The following is a 25,398-nucleotide window of genomic DNA, read 5'->3' on the forward strand; positions in this document are numbered from 1 at the left end:
GCATCCATGGCAGCCCTCCATTCTGGATATTGGACAGCTTCTGTAAAAGAACGAGGCTCCTGCAAAACCGATAAAGAAGCTACAAACGAGGTATATGCTGCAGAATTGGAATGCAAGATGGAAGAGTTATGGTGACAGATGAAATCATCAAGCCAAGTAGGTTTTTGACGCATTCTAACAGACCTTCTAAGGGGCAGTAAAGCGTTTGAGGGATCAACTTGAGGAGTAGTAGCAGGAATAACATCAGTGGAGTTGCAAGCCCCTCCAACTGTAACCGTGGGAAGAGGGCAGCTTGCAAGTTCTGTCAAAGAATTCTGAGCAAAAGGGAAGATTTCTTCATGGAAGATCACATCCCTGGAGGTAAAAACGATGTGATCTTCCAAGTCATAAACTCTGTAAACTTTTTGGGTCATAGGATATCCAAGAAAAATGCATTTGTGAGCTCTTTTATGGAATTTGGACTTATGAGGATTGATGTTGGTGGCGAAACAGAGACAACCAAAAATCTTAATGTGAGAATATGTGGGAGGATGTCCAAACAATTTGTGATACGGTGTAAGCCAATTTAAGGTTTTTGTAGGGGTTCTATTTATGATATATGTAGCTGCAAGAATGCAATCCCCCCAGAACTTCAATGGCAAAGCGGCCTGGAACAAAAGGGCCCTTGCGACGTCAAGCAAGTGTCTATGTTTTCTTTCTACCCTCCCGTTTTGCTGGGGGGTATATACACAAGAAGTCTGATGTAAAATCCCCAAGTTTTGACAAAGTTTTTGACACTCTAGATTGACAAATTCAGAGCCGTTGTCTGAACGGAGAACTTTTATCTTTGTTCCAAATTGAGTTTCGACCATAGAAGAGAAAGTGAGCAAAATAGAAGACACTTGATCTTTGTGCTTGATAAGATAAGTCCACAAAGATCTACTATAGTCATCTAAGATTGTTAGAACATAATGACATCCTGAAATGTTTGGTGTTTTATACGGCCCCCATAGATCCAAATGTACTAAGGCGAAAGGTGAAGCGGCATGTGCATTACTAGGTTCAAACGAGGTTCTAGATTGCTTGGCCTTAGGACATATGTCACATATTACTTCCAATGAGTCATCATTAATTTTGCAATCTGGAATTTTCTTGATAGCCAACATCGAAACATGTCCCATTCTCCTATGCCACAAAGTGTTATTACAATTTTCAGTAGCAGAACACGCAAGAGGAGAAGATACAGTAGAGTAAACTGAAGGTTTACAAACAGAGGATTGCACTATATATAACTTTCTTGTTAGTGTCCCTTTTGCCATCACATCTTTAGTGTCCTGGTCCTGCAATATGCAGCCAGATTTTGTGAAATAGAAAGAATATGAGCTGTTGGTACAAAGTTGGCTTACGGAGAGGAGATTAACAGAAAATTCAGGAATGTAAAGCACAGATTTGAGTGTGAGTTTGTCATTTATCTTCACAGTTCCAATATAAGTAACAGCTTTTGTCGAACCATCAGGCAAGTGAACAACTTGTGTGTGTGAAGGAATGGAATATGATGCAAAGCAGGACAAATATGCACATACATGATTTGTAGCTCCAGTATCGATTATCCATTCACCTATATTCAATGCAGAAGAGTCAGAAGTGATACCTGCGAATTGTTCTTCATAGTTCACATAATTCGCATAGTTTGTGATGGGATCCGAAGGAGTTTCTTTGCCTTTCATCAATTTCAGTAGCTCTGCTAGAAGGTCTGCTACCTCAGCCTTTGGTTCAAGATCGGATGTTAAACTCTCCCCAATGTTGACTGATTTCTTTTCTATGTTTCCAGCAAAATTATAATTTCCTCCTGATTGTTTCTTTCTTTCATTCAATGCCTTATACCAATCAGGCATTCCGTGAAGTTGAAAGCAAGCATCTCTCAAATGGCCGGTCTTATGGCAGTGTGTGCAGACTATGGTACGCTTATCCACAAAAGGCTTCCGCTTCTGTATTTGTCTATAAAAAGCCTCCTTTTTGCTGTCCTTTATAGAAAATTGATATGCCGTGTTATTAGCACATTCTGCAAATTGTACCTGCACGCTTCGTTGTTGTTCTACGGCAAATAGCATTGAGAACGCTTTCTCTAGATCAGGCAAAGGATCCATCATCAATAGTTGGCTTTTTTCTTTGTCAAAGGACTCATGGAGACCCATGAGAAATTGAATTAGCTGTGTAGACACGTGCATTTCAGTAATAGCTTTGTTGATTCCACAGGTGCAGCCTCCACAAGTGCACTTAGGATAAGGAGCTAAACACAACAATTCGTTCCACAGTTTTTTTACCCTTGTCATATAGCAAGTAAGTGTCATGTCGCCTTGAGAGACTGTAGAAATCTCTCGTTGTATTTGATATATCATAGGACCACTGCAACGTCCGTACCTGGCTTCAAGTTCAAGCCACAACTCTCGCGAAGAGCTCACGAACATGAAGCTCTCAACTATGTCCTTCGAAATCGAATTCCAGAGCCACGAAGTGACCATAAGGTCTGCTCGACGCCATTGTTCAAATAGAGCAGAACCTGCTATTGGTCGTGGAAAAGATCCGTCGATAAATGCAAGCTTCATCTTGCATCCTAGAGCGACATATACCGCTCTACTCCAAGTTAAATAATTAGAACCATTCAACTGCGATGATGCTAGTACGAAACTGGAATTGTCCGAAGGATGCAAATAAAGCACCTCCTTTTCATACTGTTCCGCCTCCAGTGATGCCGAATTCGACATATTAACACTTCAAATTTGCAGCGATTGCGTGAGATAAAAAAAAACGAAAGTATCAAAGAGACCTTCAAGAAGAAGGCTCTGATACCATGTTAAGAATTGAGCCAAAAACAACAGGGAATTCGTGCAATTGAACAGAGCAAATCATAAAGGCAGACATGGGTTTTCTTCTTATTCAGAAAATTCTATTACAGAGATCATATGAAGAAGATGAAGTCTACCGTTTAAATAAAACCTGGTGCCTAAAATAACCAACATATAACTGCCTATACCATGTGGACCAAGTAACCAACTCATAACTGCCTATATGATTGGGATGATGACTGGACAACTAAAATGCTACAACATAAAACGCTAAGAATGCAAATAACGCTTTTGAATACTGCTTCTTATCCTCTGTCCAACATATCAGCTGTAGCTCCAGCACCTGCAGCTACCGCAACACTTTGATGATCATCTATGGTGGTAATGTAGTCATGAACTCCATCAATGGAAGAAGATCCAACATTAACAGAATGTCATCCAACATTATGGGGTCTAGCAAAAGTTGAAGGAAGGGGAGTTCAAGAAAAATGTTCACAAGGAAGTATTTGGGGAGCAATGTGAGATGGGATTTGGGTTCATTGTACGCGATAGAAAGGTCATTTGTCGAGGGTGGGGACAAAGGAGATTGCTAAAATGTAATTAGAGGTTTAGTGAAAAGGGAGATCGATCACTTTGAATTGGGGACTATTTTCAGTGGCGTGCAATTCCTAGCCTTTGGTGACATTAAGGTGGGGTACTCATATATTTAATTAACGAGCAACACAACTACTCATGTAATTGGCGAAGAGGGCATACCATAGTTCTTTTATAGTTAGTCATGATCCATTATATCTCACTACGTGCCTGTGAGTTTGTTCGATGCTTGAATTGCCTCCAAACCTATTGAGTGCATCCTAAATTTAGGTCATTGTGAACAAATCATCGGAAAGAGATACCTAATGGATGCACTTAAGTTTGTTTTACTAAAGATTATTATTATACCAGTTCTTGATCGGTGTGGGACAAATATCCCAATTATCCCTCCTTACGGACAGGTAATCCTCCTTGCTACATGACATAACCCATGATAGGTCGCCTGATAGTAGGATTCTAAAGGTAGTTGCTAAGAGGTTCATAAGGTGGCTCCCATGAGTGTAACACACTTTGTCCCATATAGCAATTAGTTCCTAATTCTGCTTGGCGATCAGCACGAATACCATTTGCACGTCTTGGTCCCGTGAGCCCATTGGACATAAAACTTGCTTCCCAAACCTACCAAGTGCATCCTGAAATTAGGCTATGAACAACCCATCCAAAAAGAATATCCAATCAATGTACTTCAGTTCTTTGACTAATACTTATTTGATACTTATCTTATTAATTCTTAATTGATGTGGGATAGGGTATCACCATTACCTTTGAATGTTCCTCTATTCTTGTGAGCAATAAACCCTAATTCAGTTTTTCGTTTATTTTATTAACATCGATTGTCCTTTTCTCAAAAGGAAAAAAAAGAAAAAAGAAAAAGAAGAGATAAGCATAAGAGCAAGAGATAATTACACTCATTTCCCCTGAGGTTTGCTGTAATATACGTAACCCCTTGTGGTTTGAAAAGTTACATTTGGTACCCTTTGATAAATAGGTCCCTTCGTTATTCATTCACTGAATTTTTTTATATTAATAAAAGAATTGAATGAAAATCGATATGTACCCTTGATTGACTTATTATTGATGTAGTGCAGGCCAAACAAACCTTTTATAACTAAACTACCTTTATAAGGGTGAAGTTCTACCTCCTCATATGCATTAATATGTGAAGATATATATGTGTAATTTGATCATAAAAAGATTCTTTTGGCCTGCAATAAATTAGTAATAATTTAATTAGGAGTAAATATGAATTTTTATCTAATCTTTTTGTTATAATCATCACATTTACTGATATTTGTTAGACATAAGTAAAATTTAGAGGTTCTAGATATAATTTCCGAACCAAAGAAGATTTACGTGTAATTACACTAAACCTCAAGAGAGGAGAGTGTAATTATCCCTAAGAACAACCAGCATCTAGCTCCCCCCTTACATTTTACAAATTGAAATAGAATCCAGCGCCATTACAATCTCTTACAATCATGACTAGAATGAAGTAGAGTAAGTGGTGCAAAGCCTAGAAAATTGAGATTTAGCAACGACTCAGTTAACCGATGTTCTTGCTTCTTGTGCAGATTTTAGTTTTCAAATCCTTGAGAAAGTGATCCAAATTCCTAGTTGAGGATCCGTCTTTTTCTACTGCATCATGAACAATCTTGCTCGTTTTCTTCATATTCTGTTTGATCAAGTTTCCCGAGGCAGTTCCATTCATCAAACTGTTGATTGTTTCCGCAACTCTCTCTTTTGAAACAGGTCCCTTCTCACAAAGATTGATCCCAACCTTCCAATCATCAACAACCATGTTCCTATTGAAAGGTTGGTCAGTGGAAAATGGATAACAAATTACTGGCACGCCATACCATATACTCTCCAGTAACGAGTTCCAACCACAGTGTGTTAGGAATGCTCCAATTGCTGTACTAGATAGCACCGCACGTTGATCGCACCAGGGTATAATCAACCCTTTATCCTCGGTATCAGCCATGAATCCGGGTGGCAAAGCACTCGTTTCATCACTTGAGTTTAATGCTTCGAGTGAGAGAACCCAAATAAAATTTACACGTGCAATGAGAAGGCCACAAGCAATCTCCCAAACAAGTTGCTTATCAGCCTGAGCAAGACTACCAAATGAGATGTACAAAACTGAACCAACAGGCTTAGAGTTGAGCCATTTGGTGCAATCTGTCTCAAATTGTAGGCTACTTACACTTGTAACTTTGTTGAAATTCGCAAAAAAATTCGTGGGGCCAATTGCATAAGTTTGCAGGCTTTGCTTTATACCTAATATTGCTTCGGGTTCCAGCTCTTCCACAGTGTTGCACAAGATAAAATCTGCTTTCCTGATTTCTCGACGTGCCTTCATTATGTTCTCATATACTGGTATTGGCACTTGAGGGTCCTCGTCCGTAGTGTCATACTTGATAAAATCTTCAATATTGCTCCGCCGGACTCCCGGTACATCTATGTGATCCATGTCTTGACCTGAAGTAAAAGACATTGCATAAGTTGAAACTAAGTGCACGTCATATTTTTTCTTCAAGTTATTTAATGTGATCCTAAAGAAAGTAAAATTCATATAGCTTCTCTTGTTTCGTATATATATCATGTTTTATTTTAATTACCTTCATTTATTTTTCCAAACCAAACAGAAAACCTCTTATTCATTTCTATCTTACTTATAAATTCATTTTCTCTCCAACTAATCAAATTTTTTAGGTCCAATACAGATAACAACCACATTATTATAAAGAAGTGCAAGATAACTCGAGACGCGGACTGAACAAAAGCTGGCTGGATTTGAACTTGATCATCTCGAGCTCGGCCCGATCTGGCCTTCACATGTTTGCTCGACAGGTTACAAAGTCCGCAAATATCTTTCTTTTTTTCTAAATCTTATATTAGTATATTTATGTATTACATATTATATTATTATTTTAAGTTACTGTATCAACATTTTACATACAATATTTTGATGAAAATTAAAGGGGCATCCAAGAATAATACAAACTAGCTAGCTTATTAATTTCTACGTACTTGGCATATGAAAAATCTTCTATTTCTGTCTCATTGTGGCACGAACAAAATCAATGCATTTTACTTTTAATATAGTTTAATTTAATTTACAAACGAGTGTCGTCAAGCTCCAATACCGAAAATACGGAAATTTAATCTTAAAAACCAAAAAAAAAAAAAGCAAGCTCCAATACGGAAAACAGTATCTTCAAACATATCATCATGTGCACATCGATCAGAAATTATGGGATGGGGAGACCGTTGAATTACGTGAATGAAAGAAGAAACACATACCACCCAAAAGTAATTGTCCGTTTTCTTTGAGAAGCTCAAAGTGATAGCCCAAGGACAAATGCAATGCTGTTGATGTCCAGAACGCGACTTGCACCATATTGTACTTGTTGGCAATTGCTGGAGGCCACAAGTAGGTAGCATCCGCCACCAAGAACGGCGTCAGGGACCGATCCGACTCCACGATCTTCCCCACCAACTCATCGACACGGGCAGGGAAGTCCCTCAAGATGGATTCATAAAACTCAAGGAAGTTGAGATCCCGATCGAAATCCAGGGGGAATCCATCTGAAATCGTCGTGTAACGAATGTCGAGACCCGATTCACGAGCTCCAGGGAAGAAGAGATCAACAGCCTCTTCGTTGCTTAATTGGTCGTGACGAGCAGAAGCGGCTGTAGACTTCATTTGGTAGTGTTGGAACTCCGTTTGAACATAAGTAACAGTGCAGCCCTTTGAAGCGAGAGCTAAGGCGAGATGGCTGAAAGGGGTGATGTGACCTTGGAATAGGAATTGAACCATTATTGCATGTAGCTTAGCGGCATCTGCTTCAGCCATTGCCAAGTCAACTGGATCTGGTTTGGAGGAGAAGGGGTGAAGATTGCACAAGAACCAACGTTGATCGGTAACTAGTAGAGATTTCAATTTGTTTTATAGCACTGTCTCTTGCTTCTCAAGTTAATTATTTTAATAATATAGAAAAAAAAAAAATTGCAAACAGCATGGGCTTTTAAAAGGATTGTAAATTAATGCAAGTCGTGATACGACTTTCTGTTATATTTTTTTAAAAGAAATGCGGCTGGAGTAGTCAGAAGCCCGTACTCGTATTTATTCTATAAAATTATTATATTAAAATAATAAAATAAATTTATAAATAAAAATGTATTAACTGAATTTAATAGGCACTTTATAAACAATGAATATTATGGTTACAAGGTACAAGCATACACTTAAAAAACGGGTGAACAACAATTTATCCCGTATGATATTGAAAATGAACACATTACATTCTTATAAAAAAAATATAGCAATTTAGCCCCCTGTATTTTTTAAAATGAATCAATTTACCTCCATGTATAAGGAGATAAATTGCTTCATTTTAAAAATCATAAGGGATTAAATTGTTGGTAGTTTAAAAAATTCAGGGAGGTAAATCGCTATTTGTTTTTTCATAAGGAGTAATTTGCTCATTTACAATATTACAAGGGGGTTGCTTCCATTTTTTCTTTAAAAAATAAAATAATTTTTTCTCCATTTTAATTACTATTTTATATTATAAATTATATTTTTTCTAATATTAATATAGGCATCCTTTTTAGTATAAGTAAATCTCGTTAATTCATATAAGTAAATTTGTGTCGAGGCATTTATATACATAGACAACAAATACACAAACGACACACGCATGCACATGCTATATATGTATGTAGGGCTGGCAACGAGTCGAACTCGAGCTCGAGCTCGACCATTTTTGTCGAGCTCGAGCTCGAGCTCGAGCTCGATGCAGTATTTTTGAGCTCGAGCTCGAGAACTTGTTCCAGAAAATTGTAGCAGAAAATTTGAATAACATTGCAGCAGAATGGAGGTGGAAAGGAGAGAAGAAAGAGACGATAGGAAATTCAGAAATGTTACTAATTGATAATGGTCTTTCTTACAACATTACAACTCTTTTACAAACAACTCTCAAAGCAAACAAAAGTGTAAGGAACTAAGGCTGGAAAGGAATCTAACAACAAAAATTAAACAAATCCCCTAAAAACACAACCAAACCCAAGAAAAAAAATTAAAGAAGATGCTAAAAACATACCCAAACCCAAAAAAAAAAAGAACAAGCAAAATGCAACAGAGAGAAGGATTACCTTAAAGCAGTACTCGTCGCCGTCCTCGTTGCCGACTTACCGTCCTTGTTGCCGTGAGTTTGGAACTAGGGTTCTAAGAGATGGGTTTGGGGAAGAAATAAGGAGAAAGATCGTCGGCGTACTCGTCGACGTACTCGTTGCCGACCTGTCATTTTTGTTGCCGTGAGTTTGGGGTTAGGAATCTAAGAGATGGGTTTGGGGAAGAATTGAGAGGAGAAAGAATGGGGAAGAAACAGAAAGAGAGAAAGAAAGAGGAAGAAGAAACGAGAACAAGAGAGACAAAGTGATGGATTTTGATTTTTGACTTTTTGTATTACTACTATTATTATTATTATTATTATTACTACAACTATTATTATTATTATTATTGCTACAACTATTATTATTATTATTACTACAACTATTATTATTATTATTATTATTTTAAATCATGAGATCAAATCATAAAATTTTTAGATAGATATAATTGAAATTAATATATGTTCACAATTTACAAAATTTTTATATTTCTAAATGTTAGTATAATATTGATTTAACTATCATCTTATATTGTTGAACAACATGGGTTAATCGGGCCATCAAAATTTAGATCAGACCGTTAGATATGATAAAACTTACAAAAAAAATACATTTCGTAAAGTTTTAAACTTATTGGATATACGGATGTCGAGATATAATACTCGAAACATAAGAGTAATCATTCAAGACGGTGTATAGTTGAATCAGGCCATGTGATTTTAAATCATACCGTCTGATATGATCTAATGGACACAGTCTTGTATATATTTAAATTTCGTATGAATCAGGTGTCCGAATTTTAAGATATCGTAATTATTGATTAAATTTTTTAATCTCATTATATATATAATAAAATAATAATTAGAAGTTCAACCATCATCATCGTCATTATTATTATTATTGTTGTTGATATTATTATTATTATTATTATTATTATGATTTTTAGCTTAATTCATAGGATTTTAGCTTATAGGAATTACTAAATTTTGACATAAATTTATAAATAATAAAAATCATAAGTGAATTACTTATCAATTTAAAAAATATATAACATAATATAAATATATATTAAAATATAACATAAAGATATTATAATAATTTTAATTATAAAAAAATTATAAATTTACTAAGTTGTTGATTAAATTTATTTTTATACAAAGATCAAATGTATAAATAAAAGTATCATAATTTATTATTATTCAAGATAAAATGTATGATATTAATTAATAATTATAATATATGGTCAATTTAAATTATAAAACTGATCAAATATTAAATATAAAATTAAATATATAAAAAATTCAAAAATAAAAATAATATATATATATATATATATATTTACCAGCTCGCTAGCCAGCTCGCGAGCTGGTGAACAACAAAAACCCAGCTCGAGCTCGATAGGAGCTCGAGCTTGAGCTCGAGCTGGCTCGACTCGAGCTTAAAGTCGAGCCCGCGATTTTTTTTTTATATATAGAGAAGTAATGCATATAAAGTTTTAAGTGTGTGTATTATATACTTTACGATATAAAATATTTTAAAATAGAATAAAACCTGCATATTTATTTATTTTTTTACTCGATGCTTTTTAATTATAGTTTTATGTTAGTTATCAAATATTTATTTATTAAAGCTCTTATTTTCTCAATAAATATTACTTTACTTTAATGATAACATTATTGGAACAAAAAATGAACTTAAAATTTTGCTTCTTTCTTTCACTTTTTACTTTTAGACATTTTATCTTTTTAAAATACAATATTGTATTATGCAATGAGCATAAATTGTAGATAAGTATATCATGAACAATTAATGAGGTCAATAAGTATATCCACAAAGAAAATGGAGAGGAAAACATATGATTAACTTGGCTTATTGTGCACTCTTGGCTGCTTGCATTTACCACATTTGAAGGGAACGAAATTTGAGACGCTTTGAGCATACGGAGCGATCACCGAATATAATAGTTACCATTATTGTGGAAAATATTAGATAGAGGATTATCAGTGTTAATTTATCTCGTTCTGTTAGTTCATGTACGTTATATAAATTATGGCGTATCCCTTGGCCTGTCGAGGAAGAAACCACCAGTTGAACACTATTGTACTGTACGATCTTGTTTTATTAATAAAACTTACATTTACCCAAAAACGTATATCCACAAAATTTCCTCTCTTCTCAATTAGTTAATACAAATGACAAAGCATAAGGGGATAAGGTTCCTAGAAGGTGCAGACCATCTCCGAATTTCTAAAAATAGAATTTTTTATTCTATGGTACTTTTTTATTATATATTTTAATAATAAAATATTATGTCCTTAACACGATCATTAATGACTTTACACTCTCAGTCCCATTGGTTACGAAATTCTTAATTTTGGTCCCATAACTTTTAGAAAATAACATTTTTAATTTCTCCCATGCACTTAACGGGCATAGGTCTCTTCCGTTTAATTATATCTAACAGAATGTTATTGTCATGAGACCAAAAATAATACTTTCTGAAGTTACGGAATAAAAAGTGAGAATTCCGTAATCAATGAAATAAAAAGTGAAAAAGTTCTTAATTACAAAACGAAAAATAGTAATTTTCCATTCTATTACAGTAGCGAATTTAATAGCTTTAGTAATTATAACAATTATTTTGTAAAGTTGTCACCAGCAAGAACCAGTGACCATAAATAACAAAAAATTATGCATAAAATTGTCATTAAAATTCGCTAATGACAATAACTATATTTTTCTTGCCACTTTTTTTTTGTAAAATTAATTATCTAGTCAGACAATTTAATTTGTACATAATTCTTATCACTAATATATAATTTTATTTAACTTCGTCTAAAGTAATTATATAATAGCAAAAATGAAATTACTGTCATTTTAATGATAATTTTAAAATAAATCATCAGTAATATTATAAAATTATCACTTAATATTATCTTTTATTTTATACTGGTTTAGCGGAAGTGTGAATAATGAGATGATTAAACAAATAAAATAGCAAGATTTGCATTAGATTGATTAGCCAACTATTGTCGTATATTTATCTTAAACCAGCTTTCCCGTACCATGACAATGGCAGTGCCAACGAGATAGTTCAATGATCCATCGTCCATCGGATACTCCTAAAACTTCATGTTCTACGCAATCAATGAATTGATATGCAAGTTTCCAGCAAACTGTTGAAAGTTCTGGTTGAACTTATCAAGATCTCTCGTACTTATCATTTTGTTCTTAGTATTTATTTTTTATTAGTATTCTAATATTTAATTTTTATTGAGTCTGTTGACAACTAGAGTCTCTCTAACTTTAGAATGAGAGAGTTTAGATGAACAAAGTACTTGAGTTTTTAGATGAATAAAGCCTAATTTTTCCTTCTCTAATTTATTGCCATTAATATACTCTGTTCCCCACACCTTAAATTTTAACACAAACCAGAACATTAATTTCTCGTGGGAAAAAAGATAGAAATATACTTTATAAATTTAGCTTCGGACCGTATAAACTCCTCGGCAAAAAAATACGGTTTAACCCCTTGTGATATTGTAAATATGCAAACTATTATCTTATGAAAAAAAATTAACAATTTATTGTCTTGTTTTTTTTTTTAAATTAAGCAATTTACCTCTCTATACAGGAGGTGAATTGTTTCATTTTAAAAAATATTATTGACTGTAGTTTTCGCGAGGGTGGTTAAAACATTTGTCATATTTCTTAGCTATAACAAGTAATTTTTTCATGCTGAAAAAGTTATGTTTTTGCATCAATTTTAGTTAATATAGTTAATAATAATTATTGACCACAATTCTTAATCCATTGTCATTAAATTGTAGCTAATAGTAATTCTGTTTCCTAGAACGAAAAGTATGCAACGGAGACATTCAATTATTATACATGTTTTATTGTAAACAAATCGTATGCCAAGATTTGGACAAGATTGATAATGCAATCACTGTCAAATCGTCTGTTCCACAAGAAACTAATGATCGACATAGATTACTTAATTATGACAACAAAAAAGAAAAAGCTTCATAACGACTAACTTTCCGATGGCCTGACAAAAGATTTTCACAAATTCATCTGAAAATAAGGTGTCCAAAATAATTTCCGACCATTTTCCGACGGAATCGAAAACCATCGGATGCCCAACTAGGTGTCATGGCGCTGCTTACGCTGATTTATCAACTTCTAGAACGTCTCTTAGAACAAGCAAATAGAAAACATTAATTTACTTTTAAATATTTATAAATTTAGAAAAATTATTTTTTATGTATTATTATAGTAATTTATGATATTTTTAAAAAAATCCATTTGTCATCTAAAATCGCAATATTTTTTAAAAATTCGTGCTAAACTTTCAATTATTTTCTGTAAAATTGCTACAAATAAGCACTAAAATATTCACAAACCTCACCCAAGTTTCAACTAATGCAAATAATCTCTCAAAATTCACATAAAAATATTCACAAAATTAACCAAAAATAACAACAAAATTCATAATTACATACAGAAATCATAATGTCATACAAAAATAATACAGAAGAGATAAATTCAGTTCAGCATACTAACCATAATTAGGCAAAAATCGGGGACATGTTTGCTCCTCCTCATCATTGCTGCTAATCAGCTCCAAAATTTGCTTCAGCACTCCCCAGCTGCGACTTTTTCGGACAATCATTAGGTGTTGAGAGTACTACACTTTGGAGTTTGGGGATTTTAGCCGCAAAACACAAATTTTCGAATGGGTTTTGTAGAAAAATGAGAGAAGTTTGTTTAATTTAGTGAATAACAGAAAATAATAAGTGGATTTACTGAAATCGAGCTACGATATTTTCGAGGAAGAATGAGGGAGTTGGGGAGAAATGAGAGTTGGGCTAGAATGAGGGGAAAAATTACAATTTACGTCCCATAATTTATTTTATTGGAGACTTTAGTCGCATTGTCTTATGACTCAGCAGATTTAATTCCATAAGTCTAAAAAAATTACAGTTTAGGTCCCATTACCCATTTTCGTTAAATTGTTAACGAAAGGAGCACGTGCAGTGCTCTTCCATTAACAATTTAACGAAATGGGTAATGAGACCTAAAATGCAACTTTTTTAAACTTGTGGGACTGAACCTATTGACTTGTAAAACAATAGGACCAGAAAAGCAAATCGGTAAGTTATAGAATATAAATTGTAATTTTTCTGCTATTTGCCATTTGCTTTCTCTTATCTCTTTAATGCTTCTTTCTTTTAATCAACAAATCAGACCGATATGAGCAAGTACTCTAATTATAGAAACATAATGTAGGCTAACAAAATGAGATTATTGTTAAATGGACGTTAAAATTAGAAACATATTTATAATTTTTCAAAATATGAGAAGATATTTGTAAATGGCAAATTTCAAGAGATGTGATTGTATTTTACCCTTTTTAATAAGTGAAAATAACTAACATCCTATTTAATTTAAAATAAGTTATTTTTTTATGAGTTGAACCAACTAATTCGTTGCGATAACTTTAAAAAATAATGATATACAAATATACACACACAAAAATATTGTTTTGTTGAAATCAAAATTTTATTTAGAGATGGAAGAACAGAGACGGAGAAAATATTTAGGCATGCATTAGGCTGACGTCTATATTATTTGAAAATGACCCAACTTCTGAAATATTAATAAATCATATGATTTCAAAGTAGGTAAAGAGGACACGGGCTACAATTAGCATGTGAAATTGGGCTAGTTGAACATCAGCAATGTAAATATTTTTTGTATAAGGTTACAACCTCATTTCCCATTTCTTATTTGCCATCTGCAACTCATTGATTTTGCGATTTTGGTCCCACTACTTTACAATTTATCATATTTAGTCCTACAAGTCTAAAAAATTACAATTTACATCCCATTATCCATTTTCATTAAATTGTTAACGGAAGGAGCATTGCATGTGCTTCTTCCGTTAATAATTTAACGAAAATGGATAATGAGATATAAATTACAATTTTTTTGAATAGAAAATCTGTTGAGACGTAAAAAAAAAAAGGTAAGTTATGAAATTTAAATTTCAATTTTTTCAGAATGAGGGTTTCAACTGAGAACCCTAGTTCTTTCCATCTAATTTCAGCTCCACGTGCACATCACGTGATGGCCTCCATTAACTCTAATACTAGAAGTAATGGTAGGGGCCAAAGTAATAAAAAAATGTTAGCCTAAGAACCAATATTATCAAGATCAATAGTTTGGGGACTAAAACAGTATATATAAGTGTTAAGTATAGGGACCAAAATTATAATTATTCCTAAAACATTCATTGTTCCAAAAGTGAAAGCTTGGATCAAAACAAGAACCTCATTACACTCCAAAACAATTGATTCTTCGCTAGATTGTAAATGACCACGATTTAAAAATCGTAATAAATTAATCAACACTATTTACCATGGTCAAACAAAATCGATGCGAAAACTTCTAATTTCACCACTATTAACCAAGACTCGCAATAATTTTTCTTCTGGCCAAAATATTTATCACAATTTTTAATTATAGCAAATATTTTGACCTTAATTGTGGAACGGTTAATAGTCGTTGTGTAATCATGATTAATTAATATCGTAATAATTTTTTTATGTTTAACTATAATAATTAACTATAGTAAAAAATACATTAAGAAAATCCTCAAAGATTACTTAATAAATTATGGTCGTTAAAGATTCTTTTATGCTCACTTGTTTTTTACATTACATATAATATCTGAGGGTGTTAAAAGATGACCCATTTGGAAAAATAATTAACCATTTCAACCAATAACCCGAATATTATTCCATCAACCCCACACAATGTGCAAACACACGTATGTGTGCTTAATGTAATTTATCTCTTGTAATATTGTAAATAAATAAATTATATTTCTACATAAAAAAAAGTAGTAATTTATCGTCCTATAATTTTTAAAATGAATCAATATTCTTTTGTATCTAAAGAGGTAAATTGTTTCATTTTAAAAAATACATAGAGTAAATTGCTGCATTTTAAAAATATAGGGAAGTAAATTGATATTTTTTTCCATAAGAAAATAATTTGCTTATTTATATAACATCCTTGAGCGTTGTTTGCATTTTTTCCCATATATGTACGTACAAATGCGCCGTAGGAAACGTAAAACACACATTAAAAGAAACAATAAAAAATATAAATAACCTAATACAAAACAAACGAGTATTTACCCAAACTCACTCTCCCCGATACAGGTGGGTAAGTGATCCCTGTTTATCTGATACGTACAGACATATTTGTGAAATTTGTATCCCGATTCGTGCAGGGAAAATGGCTCCAGAATAAGAGGAAGAAAGCTGAAAATATCTCTGCAAATTTTGTTTTCCTTTACATCATTCCCAATTACCTTCCTAAACTATACATCAATCACACAATAAGTATATTATTTTTACTATATAATTGATTTAAATTTAATCAAATCGGGTTCGAATTAAAATTTTCCACATATTAGTGAAACATTTTGGACTTGTGGGATTTTATTTTGGGCCTGTGATTCTTGTCAGCCGCAACTCCGTTGGGCCTCACCACATTTAGTCTCACCAATAGAGGGCGCCTACACTGCTAATTAATAGGGGATTGAACTGGATATCCCCTTTATCCGACCAAGGCTCATTTGGTCTTTGTGATGATATTAGAAGGGATGGGAAATGAAATTATAATTAATCTCCTTATTTATTATATAGTGTTTTGTTTGAGATATTATGTGTGACATTCTATATGGTAATATAATATAATATTTAGTTGAAGTGATTATAAAATATGATTAAATATAAAAAAAATTATTGATGTTATTGTTTTTTTTTATTTTGATATTGTAGCTTGTGAATATTTATAAATACAATATTTATTAAAATATAATTTGTGAAATAGTAATTCTTGTGGAATGTTTTTTTTTTTTTTTCTGCAGTCATATAAATCGGGAGTTGAAAATAGATATTTAATTAAAGAAGAGAACGAAGGGTTAATTTTTTTAAAAAAGTTATAAAAGTATGCCAAAAATTTTACTTTTCGAATAATAACTAATCAAAATTAAAATACTTTTCAAAAGTCTGAAAATAATAAATTATTATTTTTTATTATATATATCATTAAACCATTAGAGTAGATTTTTTTAAGCATGCATGTATTCACAAGTAAGGAGAAAGTCAAAATGAAAAAGCGGTTTTCAACTTATTTTCTAATCGATTGATGCATACATTATCCCATAAAGTAGGATTGTCAAAAAATCGGGTTCGATATTAATACCGAATATTCTGAATCAAGTATATAACTATGCATGATTAGCAATTTTATCATACTTAATCACTAAACCAAACGGACCCTTAAAGTCAGTGATAAGTTTTTAATATTGATATCTATCTTTTTATTTTTTGATGCATGTTACAAGTGTCCATTTATGTTCTTCACTAAGTTTTTGATACGTGTCTTTTTTAATATTTTCTTTCCAAAATACATCATATTTAAAGTATTTTCCTTTATTTATATTTATCTAATAGAAGTAAAAACTTATTTTTCTATGATAATATGTTAGTCATATTTTTGTACTCATTTAAACCTACCATGTTGACTAAATTGCTAGCGACATTGCTTAATTACTTTTCAAGAGGAATAGAACTTGCGCTTAAGATTAATGTTTTTTATTGTAAAGAAAAATAAAAAGAGATTCATTTGATTTCTTTCTTTTAAAATTGAAATACTTGTTCACATTTATTTTTAATATGAATATATAATTTTGTCACACTCAGGCCCCATGAGCCCGTTGGACGCAAGAATTATCTCTTATCCCTCCAATTTTATCATGAAATTCGTCTATGAATAAGCAATATCCAATAAATATAGTAGAGTTCTTTAGCTAATAATTTATATTGCTTATCTTATTAGTTAATAATTTATGTAGGACGTGATACACAATCACCCTCCTTTAGAACGCGGCATCCTCGTCACGGAGTGACATAACTCATTATCGGTCGCCAAGTATTGAGACTGTAGAGGTGGCAAGTTCAACAGGTGGTTCCCGCACTTATAGCACTTTGTCCCATGGGTTCAAGGAATGACTTCCGCATAGCACTTAGTTTCCAATTGACTTTACTAAGCAGTCGGCTGTTATACCATTTGTCACCCCTAGGCTCGCAAGCCCATGGATGCCAAAATTGCCTTCAACCCCACGAATTGCATCATAAAATTCGACTATAAACAACTCACAAAAAAAGGATATCTAATGGAGGCACTTGACTTCCTTGACCAATAATTTTATATTGCTTATTTTATTAGTTCATAATTTATATAGGATGGAACATCACAATCACCCCTCCTTTAGAATGCGACATTCTAGTCGTGGCATGACATAACCCATGATCGGTCGCCAAGTATTGGGACTCTAGAGGTGGCAGGTTCAAAAGGTAGCTCCTGCACAAGTAGTACTTTATCCGGCATAACACTTAGTTCTCGACTCTATTTTGTTGTTGGCTCTTATATCATTTGTTACCCTTGGCCCGCAAGCCCATTGGATGCAAGAATTGCCTCCGACCCTATCGATTGCATCTTGAAATTCGACTATAAATAATTCATCAGAAAGGGATATTCAAGCAATAATTACAATTTTGGTCCTTAAATATTGCTACTAATTTGTTTTCAGTCCCAAAACATATTGAAATTTTATTTTAGTCCTTATGCATTTCTAGCCAATTTAGGAATAATGTCACTTGTTGTTCCTTATAGTCAATAAATCACTTTTGATACTTTATGTTTCGACCTCATCAATTTTGGTCCTCGATTTTTTTTTTTAAATGATAAAAAGTACTCATGTCCGTTAATGACCATGTAAACTAACCAAGAGATCTTTTCGGAGGATAAAAGCGCGAGAAATCAATAATGAAAGCCAAAAATTAGCAGCCCCTTCCCATTGTGGATGACATCCTAGTTTCTGCACCTTTAGAATCATATGTGCAGGAAGTGAAGCAATATTTACATGGCCTTTTCACCATAAAGGACCTTGGAGCTGCAAAATATTTCCTGGGAATTAAACTAGCTAGATCACCAGAAGGAATGTTGGTCACTCAGAGCAAATATATTTCAGACAGTGTACAAGACATGGGACTTGTGCAAGCCAAGGCTAAGAACACTCCTTTGCCAACACTGAAGCTTTCTTCAGACACTGGAGACCCGCTAACAGACCCCTCCAGATGTCGCCGCTTAGTGGGAGGCTTCTTTACTAGGCTGGATGCATCCTATGCAGTCCAGCACTTAAGCCTGTTTCTGCAATGGCCGTGTCAGGCTCATTGGGATGCAGCAGTCCATCTAGTAAAATACCTCAAGAGCTGCCATTCTACACGTTTATTCTTCTCTTTTAACAATGTTTCAAGGCTAACTGCATTTTTTGATGCAGATTGGGCAGGGTGTCCAGAGACACGAAGATCATTGACAGGATTTTGTATCTTCTTGAATAATGCTCCTGTTTCCTAGAAAACAAAAAAGCAGGCCACAGTTTCTAAATCTACAGCAAAAGCAGAATATCACAGCCTTGCATCGACTATCTGTGAAATTATTTGGATTGATTATCTGTTGCAAGATTTTAAGGTCCTTCTTCCAAAACCAATTCCCCTACTTTGTGACAATAAGGCATCCATTCACATCACAGCTAATCCAATTTTTACGAAAGAACAAAACACATCGAGATTGATTGTCATATAGTTAGGGAGAAATTCAAACAGGGCCTTGTTCTGCCCACGCACACCAGTGACAAAAACCAGGTGGCGGACCAGCCTTTTCCCTCATGAGGTCCAAGTTGAACTTGTTCTCCCTTCCCCAAGTTCAACTTGCGGGGGAATGTTAAGATTGGTGAACTCACCATGCTGATGCAGTCTTTTGAACAGAGCAGCAGCAAGAAGAAAGATTATTCAACGACTCTGTAAAAGCGTGTTCTTACTTATTGGCACAAATAGTGGCATTCTACTTTTCTTTTTTCTTCCTTTGCGTTTTCATTAGTTGTTCGTGTTCTCCAGTTATTAGTTAGTTATTTTTGGTGGTTTATTTAATAGGCTTCAGAAATTCTGTGAACTGAAAAACTGTAAACTTCTTCTTCCTCTTACAGAGCTTAATTTTCTTGTGTTCTTGGTCACGATTTTAACAAACTTATAATTTCTCTTGACATCCATTCAAGATGTTTTCTTTGCTGTTGTTCTTCCAAAATTGCTAAGACATTTCATCCTTTTCTTTATAAAAAAATATTATTTAAAATCTTAAAAATAATAGTTCATATTCAAAATTTTAAATTAGTAGTTCATTAATTATTGTATTTAGTAAGTTTTTTATTCAAGTTTCAAAAAAACTCGACAAGCTTGGATGTAATTTCACAGTATAAAAACGAATTATGGAATTTATGGCATATAAATGTATTGTTATTTTTGTTTGTATTTTAGTCTTGTGATTGCTTGTATTTTCATCTTATTTTATGTGTATCTTTGTTCTGAATGTATAAAAATTTTAAAATTACATGATAAAATTGTCATGCTGAAATTCATACAAAACTAAAATTGCTATATCCGCACTTAAAGATTAAAAATTATTTTCCTAGGTTAAATGCAATTTACCTCCACTAAACATGTGACCAGATTAATTTATGAAATAAAACATATCCCTTTAAAAAAAAAAGAAAAAAGAAATATGCAAAAACCTTATGTTAAAAAAAATATATTAGTAAATTATTAAAGTGAAGCAAATTACCTCCTTCAATGGTTTAAATAGAGGATAATTTTTGCTTTATTCTCCAATACATATGGGCTAAATTGCATTCCTCCCCCCCCCCACCCCCCCCCCTCTCTCTCTCTCTCTCTCTCTCTCTCTCTCTCTCTCTCTCTCTCTCTCTCTCTCTCTCTCTATTCAGTTCAGTTTATTTTATTGATTAAAGTTAATTATTATAATAATTTTAATTAGATATTGATATTCGATAAAAATAATTATAATTAATTTATTTTAATTAATAATAATTTTATAAGGGAGAGAGAAAGTTTATACAAAACCACCTTGCAATTGACCAAACTTTCTTCACAAATATGCATGCCCATTATTTAAATAAAGAAGAAGAAAAGGAAAGGTAAACGTGATGTGTTCTGGGCCAGATCGACACTTATAATAGTGAGCACGCCAATCTGTAGCACCATCACGCACATATTCTTTGACAAAAGAACAGACAGACAAGTTTTCGGCATTGGAGGAAACAAAGAGAAGAATGGGTTGGAAGGATTACATCCCGTTTGAGCCGCTGGTGATGATTGCATGTCAATTCATGTATGCGGCAATGATTCTCGTCACTAGAAAGGCTCTTTCGGAAGGCCTGAGCTCTCTGGCCTTTGTTGTGTACCGGCAGTTTATAGCCTTCTTCCTTCTTGCTCCTCTCGCCTTTTTCACAAGGTATTCTTTGATTACTTGAGAAGCTGGTTTACTTATGTTTGCGGAGCCAGATCGACTCATCTTGCAGTTTTTTTTTATTTTTTTTTTCTTGGGATCTTTTGTTTTGGGGTGCAGGCGGGGGCCGAACGCCAGTTCTATGGGATGGAAGAACTTCTGGTTGATATGTTTGCTATCTTTAGTTGGGTAAGTTCGGAAAAAATTGCATTTTACACCTCAAAAGTTTGTTGTGATTTTGGTCTCATTATTTTGAACTTAATATGTTGCACATGGTAACTCTAAAAGATTCGCAATTTTAATCCCTATCCCTTGATCTGTTAAGTTTCTGACGAACTAATTGTAGAAATTATGCAAATCTTTCGGAGTTACCGTATGCAATCTAGTGAGTTAAGAAATAATGAAACCAATATTGCAAAAAAGCTTATCTATGGGAGGTAAAATGCAATTTTATTGGTAGATTACAATCCATTTGGCAAAATTATACTTTTAATCCCATAGGATAGAGAGTTCAACCTATTTAGTCTTTTGTTTTACAAGATTTTCAAAATGATCCTAAATTTGAGAAAACTTAACACATTTAGTCCTTAGTGGTCCCAAATTGAGAAAACTTAACACATTTAGTTATTTATTTTTAGAAATTTATGGAACTAAAAGTGTCGAGTTTTTCCAATTTTGGAACTATTTTGAAAATCTTATAAACTATAGGACTAGATGTATGAGTTTTTTCAATTTTAATATCATTTTAAAATTTTTGTAAAATAAAATACCAAAAGTGTTGAACTCCCTATCCTTCGCCCCAATCCATTTCTTTCAATAATGACTAATTTTTGGCAAACTTGCAATTTGTATGTTACTAAGATTTTTATTTCCTCTTGGCAGTATCACACTTAATATGAACTTGTATTTTGGAGGGTTGAGTCTAGCCTCAGCGTCGGCAACAAGTGCATTGGGCAATTTGCTGCCCGCCATCACCTTCATTATGGCCTATACCATAGGGTAAATTTACATTAACTACTTATACGGTGAACGTTTTGAAGCTAACATCTAAATGGTCGATCAATTACATCAGAAATTATAATTTTGATCTCGTAATTAATTAAGATTGACATTCTTCACTCTGTTGGAATTCAATTCGACTATTAAATCTTACAATTTAAAATTATTAGCACATTAAAAAAATATTCACTGAAATTGCAAATCGGGCGGTTATTTGGGGCTCGCGTGAGGAGTCACATATGTACCATCTATGCAGGTTTTTATACTTTGATGAGTTTCACTTTTCTCTGTGTAAATTAGGTTAGAAAAGCTCCATCTCCCAAGCGCAAGAAGTGTGGCGAAGATCATCGGAACCATAGTATGTGTCTGTGGCGCTGTCGCCATTGCGCTATTAAAAGGCCCTAAGTTATTGAACGATGAATTTCTACCAATTAGACCTGCATTTTTACATGGAGATCACAACCAATGGTTGCTAGGTTGTTTATTGGTCTTCGGCAGCTCTTGTTCCTGGTCGCTTTGGCTAATTCTCCAGGTATTTCATTAACACAATAGAAGAAATATAACTTTTTGTAGTGACTAATTATCGTGGTCGAAAGTGAAAAATTATGACAAATCGTACTCGCTGGTTTTCGGAGCGAGGACAAAATATTAGCCACAATTAAAGATTATAACAAATGTTTACAGTACCCAAAACTGCCGTACTTGCATTGATTTTGTTAGAACGTGGTGAATAGTATCGATTTGGTATAATTTTAACTGTGACAATTGTAATGTAAGGAATAATTATTCATTTGTAGAAGATCTCAGTGCCTCGAACACTGAAAAATGACATATATATGTTTTGGATAATTTACAGGTCCCTGTATCAAAGAGCTACCCTGATTATCTTTCATTAACAGCATGGATGTGTCTGATGGGAGGAGTGCAATCTGGAGTGGTGACGTTGATCGTCGAACCCAATATGAAAACTTGGAATCTCAATTCCCCATTTCAACTATTTTGCTGCTTCTTTGGTGTGAGTAATTCATTACTTAAGCTAAATCACGACGGTCTTTCTTAAAATTTGTCTAGAATAATATAAATACTTCTTTTGACAAATCACGGCAAGGGTATTTGTAATTTTTCAAATAATGAGAGGTATTTGTAATTAAGACAAAATCCTGAGAAGAACCACTTGTAATTATCCTTAATTAATTGCTTTATTATTTTTTTTGGGCATCGTAATGTATAATTAAAATTCACAGAAGAATTTTAAAAAAAAAAAAACATGGAATATAGGGTCTGGGAGCAGCAGTAACTTTCCTTGGACAATCGTGGTGCATTGAAAGGAGAGGGCCGCTCTTCTCTGCTATGTTTCAGCCTCTCTCCACTGTCATCGTTACGCTCTTTGCTTGCCTATTTCAGCACGAAGAGATGTACATGGGAAGGTATGTATACTGCATTATAATATGGGAAAAATTGTAATCTTAGTTCTACAAGCATAAATGTAATAATTTGTTATATTGAAACAAATTGTAGTAATTTTATTCTATAATTAAAAAACTTACGATTCACTAAAAATTCATAAATTAGCTGGAAGTGCATGTGTTGTATTTTGGGAAAAACGCGAGCAACCCCATGGTATTGTAAATAAGCAAATTATCCTCTATGAAAAAAAATAACAGTTTATTTCTCTATATTTTTTAAAATGCATCATTTTATCCTCATGTGTTTTTTAAAATGAAACAATTACTTTGTTAGGCAGGGAAGTAAATTATTTTATTTTAATAAACACATGGGATAAATTGATTCTTTTTGTTTTTGTATATGGGGTGATTTGCTTATTTGCAATATTACATGGGGTTAAATTGCATTACATCCGCTTTATTTTATATGAATATGACCGACAAATATTTTTTTTTTCCTAAAAATTTTTAATTATATATTGGGAAAAGTATTATTTTAGTCCCTTAAGTATGCTAATTTTAATTTTAGTCCGATAACTATGTCTATTCTTGTTTAGGTCCAGTAACTTACGAAATTGCTTGCTTTTAGTCATTTGGTAGATTTTCGGACAATTTTACCCCTATGGTGCATATGAACTAAAACTGCCTTTCAAAAGTTGCATAGGAGTAAAATTGTCCGAAAATCTGTCAGATGACTAAAAGTAAGCAATTTCGTAAGTTGTTGGATCTAAACAAATATAGGCGTAGTTATCGGACTAAAATTAAAATTTGACATACTTAGTGGAGTAAAATGATCCTTTTCTCTTATATATTTTATGCCATTAATTATCGTATCTTATTTTCTAATATTTTATGTTTTGTGATTGATAACAGCTTTATAGGTACATTAGCTGTAATCACGGGGCTGTACATTGTGCTGTGGGGCAAAGCCAAAGACCACGAAGATGTGAGTGGAGAGACAGGTCATGAAACAACTTTGTCTGCTGAAGTTTCGGACAACGAAAGCTGCACGATTGATTTGAAAGAGCCACTTTTGCCTGGAAAATAGCTGAACTTTGGACGTCAATTAGGGTTTAAAATCAATCCTACGAGACATAGAAATTACGTGAACTTTTTACTGTATCGGATTATATATTTAATTACTTTTACAGACTGCTTTTGTCTTTTGTAGTTAAAGTGAGACTCTAAAAAAATTGAAAATCATGATAAATTAATTTTATTAATTATTTTCAAATAAAATTATTGCAAAAATTTAAATTTGTGTTATGATTAGTTAATATTTACCATAACTTTAATCAATTAAAATATTTTTCATGATTTTGACTATGATTAATGATATAGCCTCACTTGTAGCCTTCGACGGCTAATGACAGTGGAGCTGTGGTTAATATGTAGGGTAAATATTATTTTGTCATCCGAACTATATTCGTTCACTTTGCGATCTATTATTTTTTTTTTATTGTCAACTTACCATCTCAACTTTACGAAATTTGCACTTTACCACATATGATCATTTTTTTCTTATTGATTTTTCGAAAAACATTACATGTTGGTGTATGTGAAAAATATCACATCACATAATTCTTAAATATCACATGTGCACTGTACGTGATGTTTTTTCCGATTAAAAACTTGATTGAAAAATAATTATAAATGACGGGTGCAAAATTTCATAAAGTTGAGATGGTAAGTTGACATAAAAAAAGAATTTAGATACCAAAACATAAAAATAATTATAATTCGAATGATAAAATGTAATTGATCCTTACCATTATTTTTTTTAATTATAATAAATAACTGTGACGAACATTATGTACATTATTCAATACTAATCCGTCGTCAAATGCATGTGTTCATACACTAACCATGTGAACCCAAAAATATTAATTGATTATCTCATGATTTAGTACGTATAGATT

The 25,398-nt window shown here is 33.0% G+C and overlaps 3 protein-coding genes across 5 annotated transcripts; 2 read left to right on the forward strand and 1 right to left on the reverse strand.

Moving 5' to 3' along the window:
- Window positions 4,810–13,437, reverse strand: LOC105171982 (UDP-glycosyltransferase 86A1-like). Of its 3 annotated transcripts, XM_011093286.2 has the most exons (4): window positions 13,161–13,437; window positions 8,577–8,721; window positions 6,723–7,292; window positions 4,810–5,897 (listed from the first exon to the last, which is right to left on the reverse strand). In XM_011093286.2, the coding sequence occupies exons 3-4, from the start codon at window positions 7,273–7,275 to the stop codon at window positions 4,963–4,965; spliced, it is 1,488 nt and encodes a 495-aa protein (XP_011091588.1). In that variant the 5' UTR covers window positions 7,276–7,292; window positions 8,577–8,721; window positions 13,161–13,437; the 3' UTR covers window positions 4,810–4,962. The 3 variants fall into 3 exon arrangements, with proteins under 3 accessions (XP_011091588.1, XP_020552784.1, XP_020552782.1); XM_020697125.1 differs by lacking the exon at window positions 13,161–13,437 and having other exon boundaries at window positions 8,577–8,828; XM_020697123.1 differs by lacking the exons at window positions 8,577–8,721; window positions 13,161–13,437 and having other exon boundaries at window positions 6,723–7,384.
- LOC110012699 (uncharacterized mitochondrial protein AtMg00810-like) lies at window positions 18,435–19,094 on the forward strand. Its single transcript, XM_020697252.1, has 2 exons — window positions 18,435–18,452; window positions 18,582–19,094. The coding sequence occupies exons 1-2, from the start codon at window positions 18,435–18,437 to the stop codon at window positions 19,092–19,094; spliced, it is 531 nt and encodes a 176-aa protein (XP_020552911.1).
- On the forward strand, window positions 20,731–24,649 carry LOC105171983 (WAT1-related protein At4g30420). The gene is made up of 7 exons (XM_011093287.2): window positions 20,731–21,041; window positions 21,156–21,224; window positions 21,918–22,034; window positions 22,335–22,566; window positions 22,891–23,049; window positions 23,313–23,461; window positions 24,353–24,649. The coding sequence occupies exons 1-7, from the start codon at window positions 20,860–20,862 to the stop codon at window positions 24,525–24,527; spliced, it is 1,083 nt and encodes a 360-aa protein (XP_011091589.1). The 5' UTR covers window positions 20,731–20,859; the 3' UTR covers window positions 24,528–24,649.

Source organism: Sesamum indicum, linkage group LG10, assembly GCF_000512975.1.
Source record: "Sesamum indicum cultivar Zhongzhi No. 13 linkage group LG10, S_indicum_v1.0, whole genome shotgun sequence".
NCBI lineage: Eukaryota > Viridiplantae > Streptophyta > Magnoliopsida > Lamiales > Pedaliaceae > Sesamum > Sesamum indicum.